We start from the raw sequence: 12,976 nt of genomic DNA, 5'->3' as shown, positions 1-12,976 counted from the left end.
ACTAATTTTAGGGTTCATTTACAAAAGCTAGTAATTTTCAGAATATTCCACAGTAAAACCCCTCTTGTTTCCGCAAATGTATTTTCTATATATATGAATATAGCTTAAGGTGTTTAAGGAGATTGTGCTTAGGCCTTAGGGTGCGATCCCATGTGAGCAGAATACGTCGACCGAAAGCAGAAAATCATGAGAGTGAAAAGAACAACAATATCTACCTATCTCTTTTGCACTCATGATTTTCTGCTTTCGGTCGACGTATTCTGCTCACATGGGATCGCACCCTTAGGCCGCAGTCCCATGGCAGCGTTTTGCGTTGCGTTGTAATGAGAGAGAATGCATCAAACGTATATTTGCGTCTTTTTCTTTCCCATTACGACGCAACGCAAAACGCTGTCATGGGACTCCACCCTTAACGTTTCACATTACGGATGTTCTACCATTCAATCAAATGTGTTGCTCAAGTTTTCAGTTTTGTAATTTTGTTGGCTAAAGTGACAGTAGTCAGTTCCATGCAACTGTACTGCTATTAAATCCAGTATTGTATATTGGTTACAAATATGTTTTCTTCTTTAAGTAAGATGATTTTTCAATTAAAAAAATCCTTTTTCTGATACTATAAGATAAAAATTGAATATTCCACTCTTGTAATTAGTTTTGAAAATGAGTATTATGATTAATTGGTTTAAAAAATATTATATAATGTCTACTGTCATATATTTTCATTGTTGAACTCTTATTTTTTTTAGGAAAACAATCAGTACGCTCGTTAAACAAAACTATTCAGACATGTCGTTATTCGCAGTCACCGAAAGTAATAAAAAATGTCACACCAGCCAGTATGAAAAGAGGTACTGGAGGGCGCAGTTCTTTTAATGGAACTGTTTGCACAATTTTTGGTTCCACTGGATTTTTTGGCCGGCATGTTATTAATCGTTTAGGAAGAACTGGAACTCAGGTAAACAATTTTCTTTAATTTATCCTTTAAAAATTTTACAAAGTTTACATTTAAAAATGTATAAATTAGCAATAAATACGCACGCGAGAAATGATCTGTAGGTTAAAATAAAAAGACTCGTAATTTTGTTCCGGATAAATAATAATTTTGTTGTTAAAAATTCATCATTTTAAATATTAACATCTTACAGAGTATGATTTTTTCTACAATACCTATAGAGAAAAGTTATTTCAAAAAATACAAAAAACAATTTTTTTAAATTTTGAAAAAATTGTAAATAAATTCGTAAGAAAAATTGTGGATATATTAGGAAATCCTTGTGTCAGATTTTAGGTATTAATCGTATTAATGAATGTAATAAACGTACGACATTTAAGGACAATCCGTCAAAACGTTTCCTTATATTTTAAAATATCAATTTTTGGAGAGTAAATAATGTTAGGTTATCTAAATCGGTAACACAAGATATACATAAGTCATAAACATTTTATCTCCTACAATTAAGTATCTATGTTATTTTTCAGTAACATAAAAACATAATTAAACATGAAAATAAAAATAATAAACGACTAATGCGACTAATAAGGATAAAATCACTATAAAGAATATTGTTGAAAATTTTTAACATATTAAAATAAAATTATTTGAATTAGTAATATGAATTTTTCTATTAATTTGATTGGTCGAGGTTCTCAATATAACCTTGAAAAATATTAACAGTTTCATGAATGTCTAGTATAAAATAATTAAATATTACTTAAAAGGGGATCCAACTCTACATTGTTGGAAAAGTCGATGATCTTTTTTTTACTTATATATCTGCAAGAAATACATCCAAGAATATGTACCAAAAGTTTTAAAGACTAATATTCAAAAGTAATAAAATTCTTCGGAAAAATTCAATTATGTATGTTCAAAATTTTTTTTAAATTCTCGTCAAAATTTGAATTATTCTTAGAAATAATTAAATTCTTCTCCAAAATTCAATTATTTTCAAATATTTTGATAAAATTCTTGACAAAATTTCATTTATTTAAAAAAATGTTTAATAGATATCTACTATTCTATTAAAATTTTCCAAAACAATTCAATTATTTAAAAAAAAGGTAATAAAATTCTATACACAAACCTTTAATTATTTTCAAAAAATAATAAAAATTTCCCGGGAATTTCATTATTTACAAATTTTTTGTTATAAATTTCTTCGTAATCATTCAATTATTTTCATAAATAATAAAATTTTTTACAGGGATTCAATTATTTTGGTAAATAATAAAATTCTTATTACGAATTCAATTATTTTGATAAATAATAAAACTCATTGCAGATTTTTAATTATTTTTAATACAAATTGTAATCGAATTTCTCGGAAAAATGTAATTATTCTTAAAAATTTTATTAAAATTCGTCAAAAGAATTTAATTATTTAAAAATTTATAGATGAAATTCTGTATGATAATTCACTTTTAAGAAACATGCAATTATTAAATAAATTGTTTTTTTGCATTTAAATAATTGAATTCTAGTCGAATTTTCTAACAAAAATTGATTTAAAAATGGATTTCAGTTTAAATTTTAGATTATAATTGAATATTTAAAGCATTAGAGCGTAAATTTTTTAAAATAATTGAATTTTGTAAAGGTTTCAGATTAAAATCTTTGAAAATTTGAATTTTTCATATTTTTAACCAACAATTCTTTGGAATTAATTTTTTTTAAGAAACTTTAATTGCGGATTTTTTTTATAATATTTGAAGTTTTTATTTTCTAATATATATTTAAATTGAAGAATTTACGAATAATTGAAATTTCGTGAAATTGAATATTGCAAACAAATGGATTTGAAAATTATGTCAAAGAAATTTTTCGAAAATTATTAAAAATTATCGATTTTAAGAAGAATATTAGTTAAAAATTCTTGAAAGTAATAATTAAATTGATAATGATTTTATCACTCCGTCATCTTTAATTATTATAAAACATGAAGAAATTGATGACTCCGAGTCGAAGACTCGGAGTTATTGATATCTTCATGTTTTATAGTTATGAGAAATTTAATTTATAGTTTTAAGTAAAATGTTCTTTTATTTGACTCGGACTGGTTATATTTTTTCCAGTAATTGGTCCGTCATTTTTTATTTTTGGTCCGTAAAGTCCGTATTTTTAAATACTTTCACTGGTTCGAGCCCTGAATCTGACATTTTAAATTTTTAAAAACTGGCATCGAATTCGTGATCATCATCCTCAGAAACCCACGAGTTATAAGTTTCATGTAATTTTAAATTATAATTAGCTAATTTTGATTTTTCAGATGGTAATTCCTTATCGTGGTGACCATTATGATTGTATGCATTTAAAACCCTTGGGCGATCTAGGACAGATTATTTTCCACCCATTTGATATTCGTGACGAAGATTCAATTCGCAGATGCGTTAAATATTCAAATGTTGTTATAAATTTAGTAGGAAGAGAATATGAAACTAAAAATTTTTCATTTGATGATGTTCACGTGAAGGGTGCAAGAACGCTTGCTAGGATTTGTAAAGAAAGTGGAGTTGAAAGATTTATTCATCTTTCTTGTTTAAATGCAAATCCAGATCCAAAGGTATTAACTTCTTTTTTATACAGCGAGATAAAAAAATGTATAGAAGATAAACGTTATCAAAAATTTATGTTTATAAACTTTTATTAATTTTTATAATTATTATATTATTAATTATTTTCTAACTATAAATTTTCGAAAATTTTATTAATGTAAAATTTTGAAGTTTAAGGCAATCATATTTTTGAATTCGTTTAACTTTACAGACTGTCTTTTTTTAGTTCCGACAAAAGTTTTTTTTTTAAATAGGAACTCAAATATGAAAGAAAAACTTGTTTAATTTTGAAATATTTATTTTAAGCCAATAATTTTAAAAAAACCATCTCGATACTTCACATCAAAATGGGAGGGAGAATTAGCAGTTAGACAAGAATTTCCTGAAGCGACAATTATTCGACCTGCTGATGTTTATGGACAAGAAGATAGATTCTTAATGTTATATCATAATAGATGGAGACATCATTTAATGTAAGTAGATAAATTGTACAAAAAAAATATAGACAAAAATTGAGAAAAATTGGTTTTAAAAGAAATTGTGGTTTGAATTGAAATTAGCAAAGCCCAGTTTCTTTTTTAATTTCTTTAGAATGATCTGAAATTATTCTTTTCAGTCATGGTGTTCCACTGTATAAGAAAGGCGAAGTTACCGAAAAACAACCAGTATGGATTGGAGATGTAGCAGCTGGAATTGTGGCTGCTATGAGAGACCCGGAATCAAGTGGAAGAACTTATCAGTTTGTTGGGTGAGTTTTTAAAAACACTTATGTGCTACAGCAAAAAAGAGTTAAAAAATATTAACATTTGTGTTTATTAAAATTCATCAAATTGAACGCTTGGAAAAATTTTTTCAATAATGTGATGCCTAGAAATTGTTTAAACAATAACTCTTAAAAAAATTTAAATTTTGCAAAATCAACTTTGGGGTCATATTTTGGTACAAAATTACTATAAAATTATTGATATGAAATATAAAAATATCTCTATTGAAAAATTAGTGGCACGCTTCAGAAATTTTGAGCCTTGAATGAAAAGTCAAAAAATAATTATGAAAAATGACTCTTTTTTGTGGTCAAAAAGGTATGTAACCCCTTAAGAGAAGGAATGTTTTTTATTTCAATTTTAATGCATATTTATCTCTACGTCATGGTTTAATTTGTTGAATGATATAATTTTTAGACCGAGACGTTACAAACTTGCTGATTTAGTTGATTGGTTCATGAGAATATTGAGACGTGAAGCCGATACTGCAATGTTTAGAAGATTGGACATCGACTATTGTCCTCTCTTCAAATTAAAAGTTGCAATAACTGAAAGATTGAGTCCAGCATATCCGCTCGGATATTTATCTTGGCAATACTTAGAAAGAGTAAGTATGTTATATATATGTATGATAACGGATATATTAACATAATAAAGTTGTGTAATTTTAATTAAAAATATTTAATTTTAAAAGTAGATTTTTTTTTAATATTCATTGAACATTTTTGAAAAACTTATTATTGTTTTATTTCAGGAGCATACCACCGACAATATTGTAAAAGGTGTGCCAAAACTTGAGGATCTTGGAATAAATCCAACAGTAATTGATACACAAGTCTTATGGGAATTGTCGCCATGGCGATATGATTTGTCTAGTCAGAAATATTATGAATTATTTGAAGATCCCCCTCCGCCAGCTCATATTACTAATGCAACAGTTTAACGGTTAAATTTTTAGATTGTATACTTGTTTATTTTGAAAATAATATATTGTAGTAAGAAATAATGTGTTACATATTTAAACTATATATTTATTTGAAAACCAATTATATATTCAATAAGTTATGAACAGTACTGATTTTTTTAAAATTATAAATTATATAAATTACAAAATTTTAATTTTTTTTATAAATTCTTTTCAGAATTTTCTACTCGAGGTGTTTTTTGAATGCAAAGCAAGAGTGTCATCATATATCAAATCATCACTCCACTTTTGTTTTCATTTAAATAAATTCTTTTAAGAAAATTATATTTGGAACTGAAATAATTCTATTTACATAACTTGGTGTTGAATTCTTAAGGCAGTAGTCTCCTTTATAGGCTTAAAAGAATCGACTTCTTTTTTTTTCCTAAATCTATTCCAAAACTATCGAAGAATATGTCTTTAAAATTTTAGAGGCCAATTCGACATATTTTCGAAGGTAGAACAGATTTTGTGACCGTCGTTCAATTCGCTTGTGTGGCGCTTAAACCCAAAACACGTCAATTCCGGCTCTAAAATTGTCGAAATAGCGGCAAATTTGGCTGCAGGCATTTTTAACGAGGCCTATGCATCTGTGCTTTCCATTATGCAGCTCCTCGATATTGTCATCGGTCAGCAATGCAAGAATTTTGCAGACAACATCGATGCTGAGCGCATAACGCGGGAGAACCGGCGCGCATCATTTTTGAGCAAGGAGGCTCGCGCAGCTCGACTATCAGAAAACCTCCGCCAAAATGAGTTCTTCGAAGAAGAGGAAGGATTGCTGTATGGTCCAGGAATATCTGATTAACATTTAATTAGTGTAAGTATCCAAAAACTTATATTTTTTGGACCGAAAACTTTAAAGCGCGTTTTCTCGAATTTTCATTTTCACATGTCATAGAAAACGGTACCGGCGATAGCAAAAAGAATATTTGTCCGATCGACAAAAATCAAAGTGATCTAGCTTCAGTATTAAATTATTTTCTATTTAAACTAAAATAGTTGGACAAAAGTATTATTTAAACTACTTCTTTTGCAACTTGAAGTGAATTTTTTTTCAAATTTCGAAAAAATGTGGAATTTTAGAACTTCTTCGGTATTTTTTTAGTTCAAATAGAAAAGAAACTTATAAAAATTAAAAAAAAATTGGTTTGACTGTTTCAGATGCATCGCACGACCTCTATCACCGGCACCGATTTGCAAGTGCAGACTGCAAGCGCTCCAGAAAAATCGTTATAACTTAGAAGAATTTCAATATTTTTTAATAATAAAAATTGTTTTTTTAAGCTGAAATATAGTAGAATATCACCTAAAAATTTCGTTTACCGCAATCATTTCCTTCCCTTTCAAAAGTGAAAGCCTATTTAATTTTTCCATTTTTATTAAAAAATAAGAAAACCACCTGTCTCTAGGTATTACATATATTTTTATTAAATAAATGTATGAATAACGTTTTTGTCATTTGCAATAAACAAGCTGACTAAAATATGTAATGAAATTAAAACTATATTTATTTTCATTACTTAACAAATTGTTGCACAAAAACGTGCGCCTATAATATTATAATTCTTATAATAATGTTTTTTCATGATACAATTTTAGAAAAGTTATTTAAAAATTGAAAAAATACAATATACATGTGTTTAAAAAATTTTCTTTTTTACAAGGTTACTGAGTGTTGATTAGAAGCACTTGGATTTGTTGACGTACATGATTCTGTAGACTCTAGAGGACAAACCAAATTTGAAAAGTCAATTTCATTTTTACTCTTCTTTCGTTTTAATGTAAATTGTGACTTTTTTGGCACCTGAAAATTCAATATTTTGTTAATTCAGCAGAGTGGAGAAAATTTCCAATGTTGAGAGTAGAAAAAAAATGTTTACCTTCAATCTAGCTGTAATTGTAAGGGGTATAAATCCAGGAGAACTTTCTACTTCTCTTTTGTGTTGTACAATGTCTTTGCCAAGAAGTTCATTAAAATGAGTTACTAAGTGTCGACGAAGTAACGATTTGGCGGGAGAAATACTTAAAAGAGTAGCGAGTAATTCTGCAGTGAATCTACCCTCATAAACCATAAGGCTACCGTGAACGCCAGATCCCCTTAAATTAGGCGCATATTCGGCTAGGTCTACAACGCGAAGCCATTCCATAACTCGATGGTTTGTCCAAAGCGCAATATTTGTTCCGTCTACAAAATTGCCATTGAGTGATCGTCGTTCCAAATTATCAAATTGAAAATCCAAGTCCCGCAATACCTGCATAATTGTATAAAATCAAGTTTTACCGATCTGAATAAATAAATATCAGTAAAACACGCTGTAAAGAGTGATATAAAAGAACAAACCTGAATTCCACGACGTAAACTCGATGCATGCAATTGAGATATGACACCAAGATTAAATAAATCTTCAGTTACCAATCTATCCAGAACCCTTCCATCTACTTTCCCGATTTGAAAAGCCTCTTTATGCTGTGGTAAACCAATGTCATCGAGCCATCGTAAAACTGCTGCATTATCCATCTATTTGCCGAATTTATAATTTTCAGATTAGTATTTTACAGAATTTCTATATTTGCAATTAATATTCTAATTAAAATTTATTTTGATAAAGTAAATAAGACTTAAAATTCTTAATTTCATTGTCGCATAACGTTGACCGGGGCTATTATGTATTTTTAACAAAAACAAATTAAATGTTCAATTTGTAAAACACTAATTTAAATATATACCTTGTCAGAACCATGAAAGCCTTCTCCGTGACATCTTTCAAATTCAATAGCAAACAAAAGTTTTTTACAATGTAAAGGATTCTTTATGTCCAATTCTCTTTCAATTTGATGTTGCATTGATGATAACAGTTTTTGACCAGTTGCTTTCCATTTCTTTAATTCGTCAACATAACATTCAAGTCCCAACTTTATTAACCACTTTCCAATATCTTCTGTAGAAAATGTTGCAAATGGTTTTGATAATTTTGGTTCCTCACTTACTTCTTTCTTATTTAATTGAGTCTGTTCTAATGCTGAAAGTAAATTTTAAATTAAAAATAATATTGATTTTTGAAATTATTTCTTAATTTATATAAAACTACTCATAGACTGTTATTGACTTACCAAACATCACTCCCTTCGAAGTTGTTGACGAACGCGGTAGACTGTTATATTGACCTGTAAATCTACTAAACTGTTCGCCCTAAAAAAATGCAATTAATTTATAACTTTCATTTTATTTAAATTATAACTAAATTAAAATTTGTTTAAAAATAAAACACGAAAATATTTACGTTTGAAAATTGATTAGATGTACGCAGAGCAATGTTTTCATGTTCTAACGTAGCAACTTTGAGTTTAATTTCAGATAGAGAAGTTAATAGTTCCAGTTTTTGTGTTTCTAAATTACTCCGAGCTAATACTTCCTAGAAACAAAGAAAAAGAGAGCGAGTATTTATTATGAAATCATTCAAATTTTATATGTAATACCTGAAAATATTGCATTGAATTCAAAAAGAATAAAAGTTATAAAAGTTGAAGGGAAAATAAAGTACGATGCATGTGTGAACAGAATATAATAGTAGAAATAATCTTACTTTTTGTAAAGCTTCTTCCATTTGCTTGAAGGATGATACATTTTCTTGTAAAATCTGTTCGAGTTCATGTATTTTATTTGATTGGGCATCAACTTGCTCTGAAAGAACAGATATTTCCATACATAGAACGCTACGTTCATTCTCTAACTTTTTTAAATATTCCTAAAACGAAAAAGAATTTGTCTTAAAAATTTATACTTTTCTATGACCATTTTATTGTTAAAAATATTATAGAATTATCTCTTGTATTTCTAATAAATTGAATTTCACTTAATTCAAAGTTGGAAGTAGCTTCCTCTCACAAATTATATATTTGTTAATTTATTTATTTGAAAAAAACTAAGCCCATCAGTAAAGACTAATATAGGGCCACCAAAATATGAATACAATATCTTAAAGTAGACTATCGTTAATAATTATTCAAGCACACTATGTTAACTTACATAACATCATACAGCACGTATGAATTCTTTGAGAGACATAAAAATAAATCAATATTATTAACCTCAAATTGTCGATAGAAATCATTTACATAAGAACACATACAGGTGAATGACTATATTGACAACTGATGGCAAGTAAAAAAGAACATAATTACAATGGAACATTAAATGAAAGAAATTGCAGTATAAATGTGCAGTTAGGCGAATTGTGTCGCAGTTAGATCTTAGACAAATTACAGAATTTACATACATCTTCTACCGACTACCCTCCAAAATCTGCATCTCTGATGGAAAGAACCTTATTTTCTTTCCATGACAAAAATTTTAAAAATTAATATACTTCTGAAACTCAGAAAACCATAAAGGTTTGCTTATTCAAACTCGGTCAAGATTAGTAGTTGACGCAGTATTTTTAAGGTGTTCTCAAATTGCCCAAGTAATCTAATTAAAAATCACAAGGTTCCAACTCTATTAATAATACCATACAGGGTGTCTAGCGAACCGGGAAATCGGGAAAAACCCAGGAATTTGATTAAACTCAATGAGGGTGCCCCGAATGATAAAAATCTCCCATAGAATGGTTTGATGTAATTAAGTACTTACCGGTTGAAGCCATTTCAATAAAACTTCTACAACTTCCTTGTCTAACGATGGAAGAGGACATTGTGCTTCTGTAATAGCAGTTACTAAATTTTTTGCACTATCTACAACTGAATCTTTCCATTCATTATTAGCTTCACTATTTTCAGCACAAGTTCCTAGAATAAAAAAGTAACATTAAACCTCTGACAAGTTAGGCAGAATGCTTTAAAAATTGTAGAAATTATGAAAAATCAAAATAAGAATAAGAATACATTTTACTATTTATTTATTACCAGAGATAATACCATCCATTTGGAGTAAAGCTGCTTCTAACATTCTACTTGCATCTGATGATTTGTTTAATAAAGTCGATTCCTTTGTTTTAGATTGACTTTGATTCAACTGACTTTTTCCCATTACTATCTTCTGTAAATTCAATATACAATAATAAACATTTTAATTCTGTTAAAATAAGTTATTATGAATTTCTTTAACTGTAAAATTATTCGAAAACAACAATAACTTCTTTTTAAAAAAAATATTTAATCATTATTATTTTCCCATAGGAATTAAGATTTTCAAAGCATTCAAATTCAAATCTTCATGTTTTATAATAATTAAAGATAACCGAGAAATTTTTTTTTAACCCCAAAAATTAAAAAGTTAATTTATTTAAACAAATTATACTTTTTAATTAAAATTTTGATCATTTATCTAAAGTACAATTCCTCAGGTAATCTCTCCTCCAATTTTTATTAAAATCGGTTCACCCAATCGCGAGTAATTAACTTTTTACTAAAACGCTACAAATAACTTTGACCTTGAATAACTTTGGCAAATATTCAAATTTCGCAAAACTATTTACAGGTTTTTATTATATCATCATAGGCTATCGAAACATATAAGAATGAGAAAAATTCACCGACCCAATGAAAAATAGGGGCCCACTTCAGGAATTCTTACCCAACATTGAGTTTAAATTTTATGATTACACTTTGAAAAAGATTTCAAAAAAAGAAAAAATTGTTTATTTTTGATTAGAAAAAGGTAAAAAAGGGGACAAATCAGCAAAAAAGGTGAAAAAGGATATAAAATTGAAATAAGGGACAAAAGGGGAAAAGGGCACCAACTGTAGTGTACCCATATAACTAGAAAGCTGCAAAGAATTACTATTTGTAATTAAAAATAATATAATAATAATAATAATAAAGGTTGTTTGTGTTCTATGTATATTTTGATTAAAAGTTTCTTTTTAATTATGTAAATTTGAAATCAGTTTTTATTAAATATTTTAGATGCAACGAAAACTTGAACATCAATAATTTGTAATGATAATCGATTCTTCTTTTGTATTTTTACTTCAAAAATTATAAACATAACCTAACATTTTTTGCTTAGGCACCTTCCTTCGGAGTGCATCACATTTGTTAATTTTCTTTAAATTTTCAAAAGCTTAAAAAAGTATTATTCATGTTTTTAATCTTTAAAAAATAGTTTAACAAAATAAGAATAAATTTTAACAGTAAATTAAATTTATAACTTGTTGTAAAACACCTTGTTTATATTATAAAAGCCTTATGTTTAGACTGTCATGTGACAAATACATTAATAAGATATTAAGAATAACATTAATAATTAATTATAACAACAGTGATACATGAACGAATAAAAGTTCACCGTGCACAAAATTACGCAAGAGAATAGTAAGCCTGAACTATGTTAAGGTTTTATAGCAAAATGTTATTAAAAAAGGTAAAACAACAGAAAAAACATTTCAACTTTTATGTAACTGAAGATTCAGCATATCAATAATTTTATATTTAATGTCTCAAAATTTTAAAATAAGGTTATAAAGTGTTTTTATTATTATCAAATATGTTGATTTTACAAACAATTAGTTATTTAATAACAAACCTATGTGTAGTAGTTTCGTGTATATCGTGTGTATATATATACATTTATTAGGTATTGAGAACAGTTAATTTTAGTAATAGTTAGTGATTTTTGTATTGTATGGAAAAAATAAGTTTTTTAATAAAAATAATAAACGAATTCCTACATACATTGTCAAATGGAATCAATGTCAATATACTTTTTGTATGTATTTACATACAAAATAATAAACAGATACAGTCTTCAGTCCTGATGTGTATAGTCATTACTTTGGTGGACTATATTCTAATAAAGGTAAATCCACAATGTCTACAAAAATTTAGAGGACGAGGAGGCATATACTGTAAAGGTGCTTCTATACCTCCGGTGGATTGGTCAAGCAATCGGCTCGATGAATTTTCACGGTCGGAAAATGTACTTTCATGGCGGGTATTTTTGAATAAGTAAATGTTGAAAAGGTTTTTACTTGAAAATTTATTTTAAAAAATGATTTTATCATAGAAATTCTTTTGAAATTTATGTTAAAAAACATGTTTTATTTTAAAAGTTATCAAATTTTAATTCAAAATGTTTTAATTTTCCAAAGAAGTGTAAAAAGCCTAATGTTTTTGAAATGCTAGTACAGACGGTACAGACTGTTTGTTATGAATGTACATAACCTAGCGTTGTGTTGTCGTGCTTGTGATATTATTATTATATTCTAAATTTAATGATTTAATTATATTAAATAATAATGAACAGACAACACAACGCTAGGTTATGTACATTCATAACAAACAGTCTGTACCGTCTGTACTAGCATTTCAAAAACATTAGGCTTTTTACACTTCTTTGGAAAATTAAAACATTTTGAATTAAAATTTGATAACTTTTAAAATAAAACATGTTTTTTAACATAAATTTCAAAAGAATTTCTATGATAAAATCATTTTTTTAAATAAATTTTCAAGTAAAAACCTTTTCAACATTTACTTATTCAAAAATACCCGCCATGAAAGTACATTTTCCGACCGTGAAAATTCATCGAGCCGATTGCTTGACCAATCCACCGGAGGTATAGAAGCACCTTAAGGGTGCGATCCCATGTAAGCAGAATACGTCGACCGAAAGCAGAAAATCATGAGAGTGAAAAGAACAACAATATCTACCTATCTCTTTTGCACTCATGATTTTCTGCTTTCGGTCGACGTA

At 27.6% G+C, this 12,976-nt stretch overlaps 2 protein-coding genes across 2 annotated transcripts; one reads left to right on the top strand and one right to left on the bottom strand.

Annotated features, from left to right (window-relative positions):
* Positions 1-443: 443 nt before the first annotated feature.
* Positions 444-5,565, top strand: LOC122498409 (NADH dehydrogenase [ubiquinone] 1 alpha subcomplex subunit 9, mitochondrial). Its single transcript, XM_043606118.1, has 8 exons — positions 444-573; positions 747-955; positions 3,267-3,560; positions 3,859-4,025; positions 4,169-4,300; positions 4,734-4,923; positions 5,071-5,261; positions 5,459-5,565. Exons 1-7 carry the CDS (start codon positions 558-560, stop codon positions 5,257-5,259), a joined length of 1,197 nt encoding a protein of 398 aa, XP_043462053.1. The 5' UTR covers positions 444-557; the 3' UTR covers positions 5,260-5,261; positions 5,459-5,565.
* A 1,122-nt stretch (positions 5,566-6,687) lies between these two features.
* On the bottom strand, positions 6,688-12,108 carry LOC122498407 (liprin-beta-1). Its single transcript, XM_043606116.1, has 10 exons — positions 11,956-12,108; positions 10,186-10,318; positions 9,914-10,068; positions 8,868-9,029; positions 8,565-8,696; positions 8,395-8,473; positions 8,011-8,303; positions 7,625-7,801; positions 7,164-7,535; positions 6,688-7,087 (listed from the first exon to the last, which is right to left on the bottom strand). Exons 2-10 carry the CDS (start codon positions 10,307-10,309, stop codon positions 6,941-6,943), a joined length of 1,641 nt encoding a protein of 546 aa, XP_043462051.1. The 5' UTR covers positions 10,310-10,318; positions 11,956-12,108; the 3' UTR covers positions 6,688-6,940.
* Between the last annotated feature and the right edge of the window lie 868 nt (positions 12,109-12,976).

Source organism: Leptopilina heterotoma, unplaced genomic scaffold (assembly GCF_015476425.1).
Source record: "Leptopilina heterotoma isolate Lh14 unplaced genomic scaffold, ASM1547642v1 Lhet_15, whole genome shotgun sequence".
In the NCBI taxonomy this organism is placed as follows: domain Eukaryota; kingdom Metazoa; phylum Arthropoda; class Insecta; order Hymenoptera; family Figitidae; genus Leptopilina; species Leptopilina heterotoma.
This window is presented reverse-complemented; position numbering and strand designations above follow the sequence as displayed.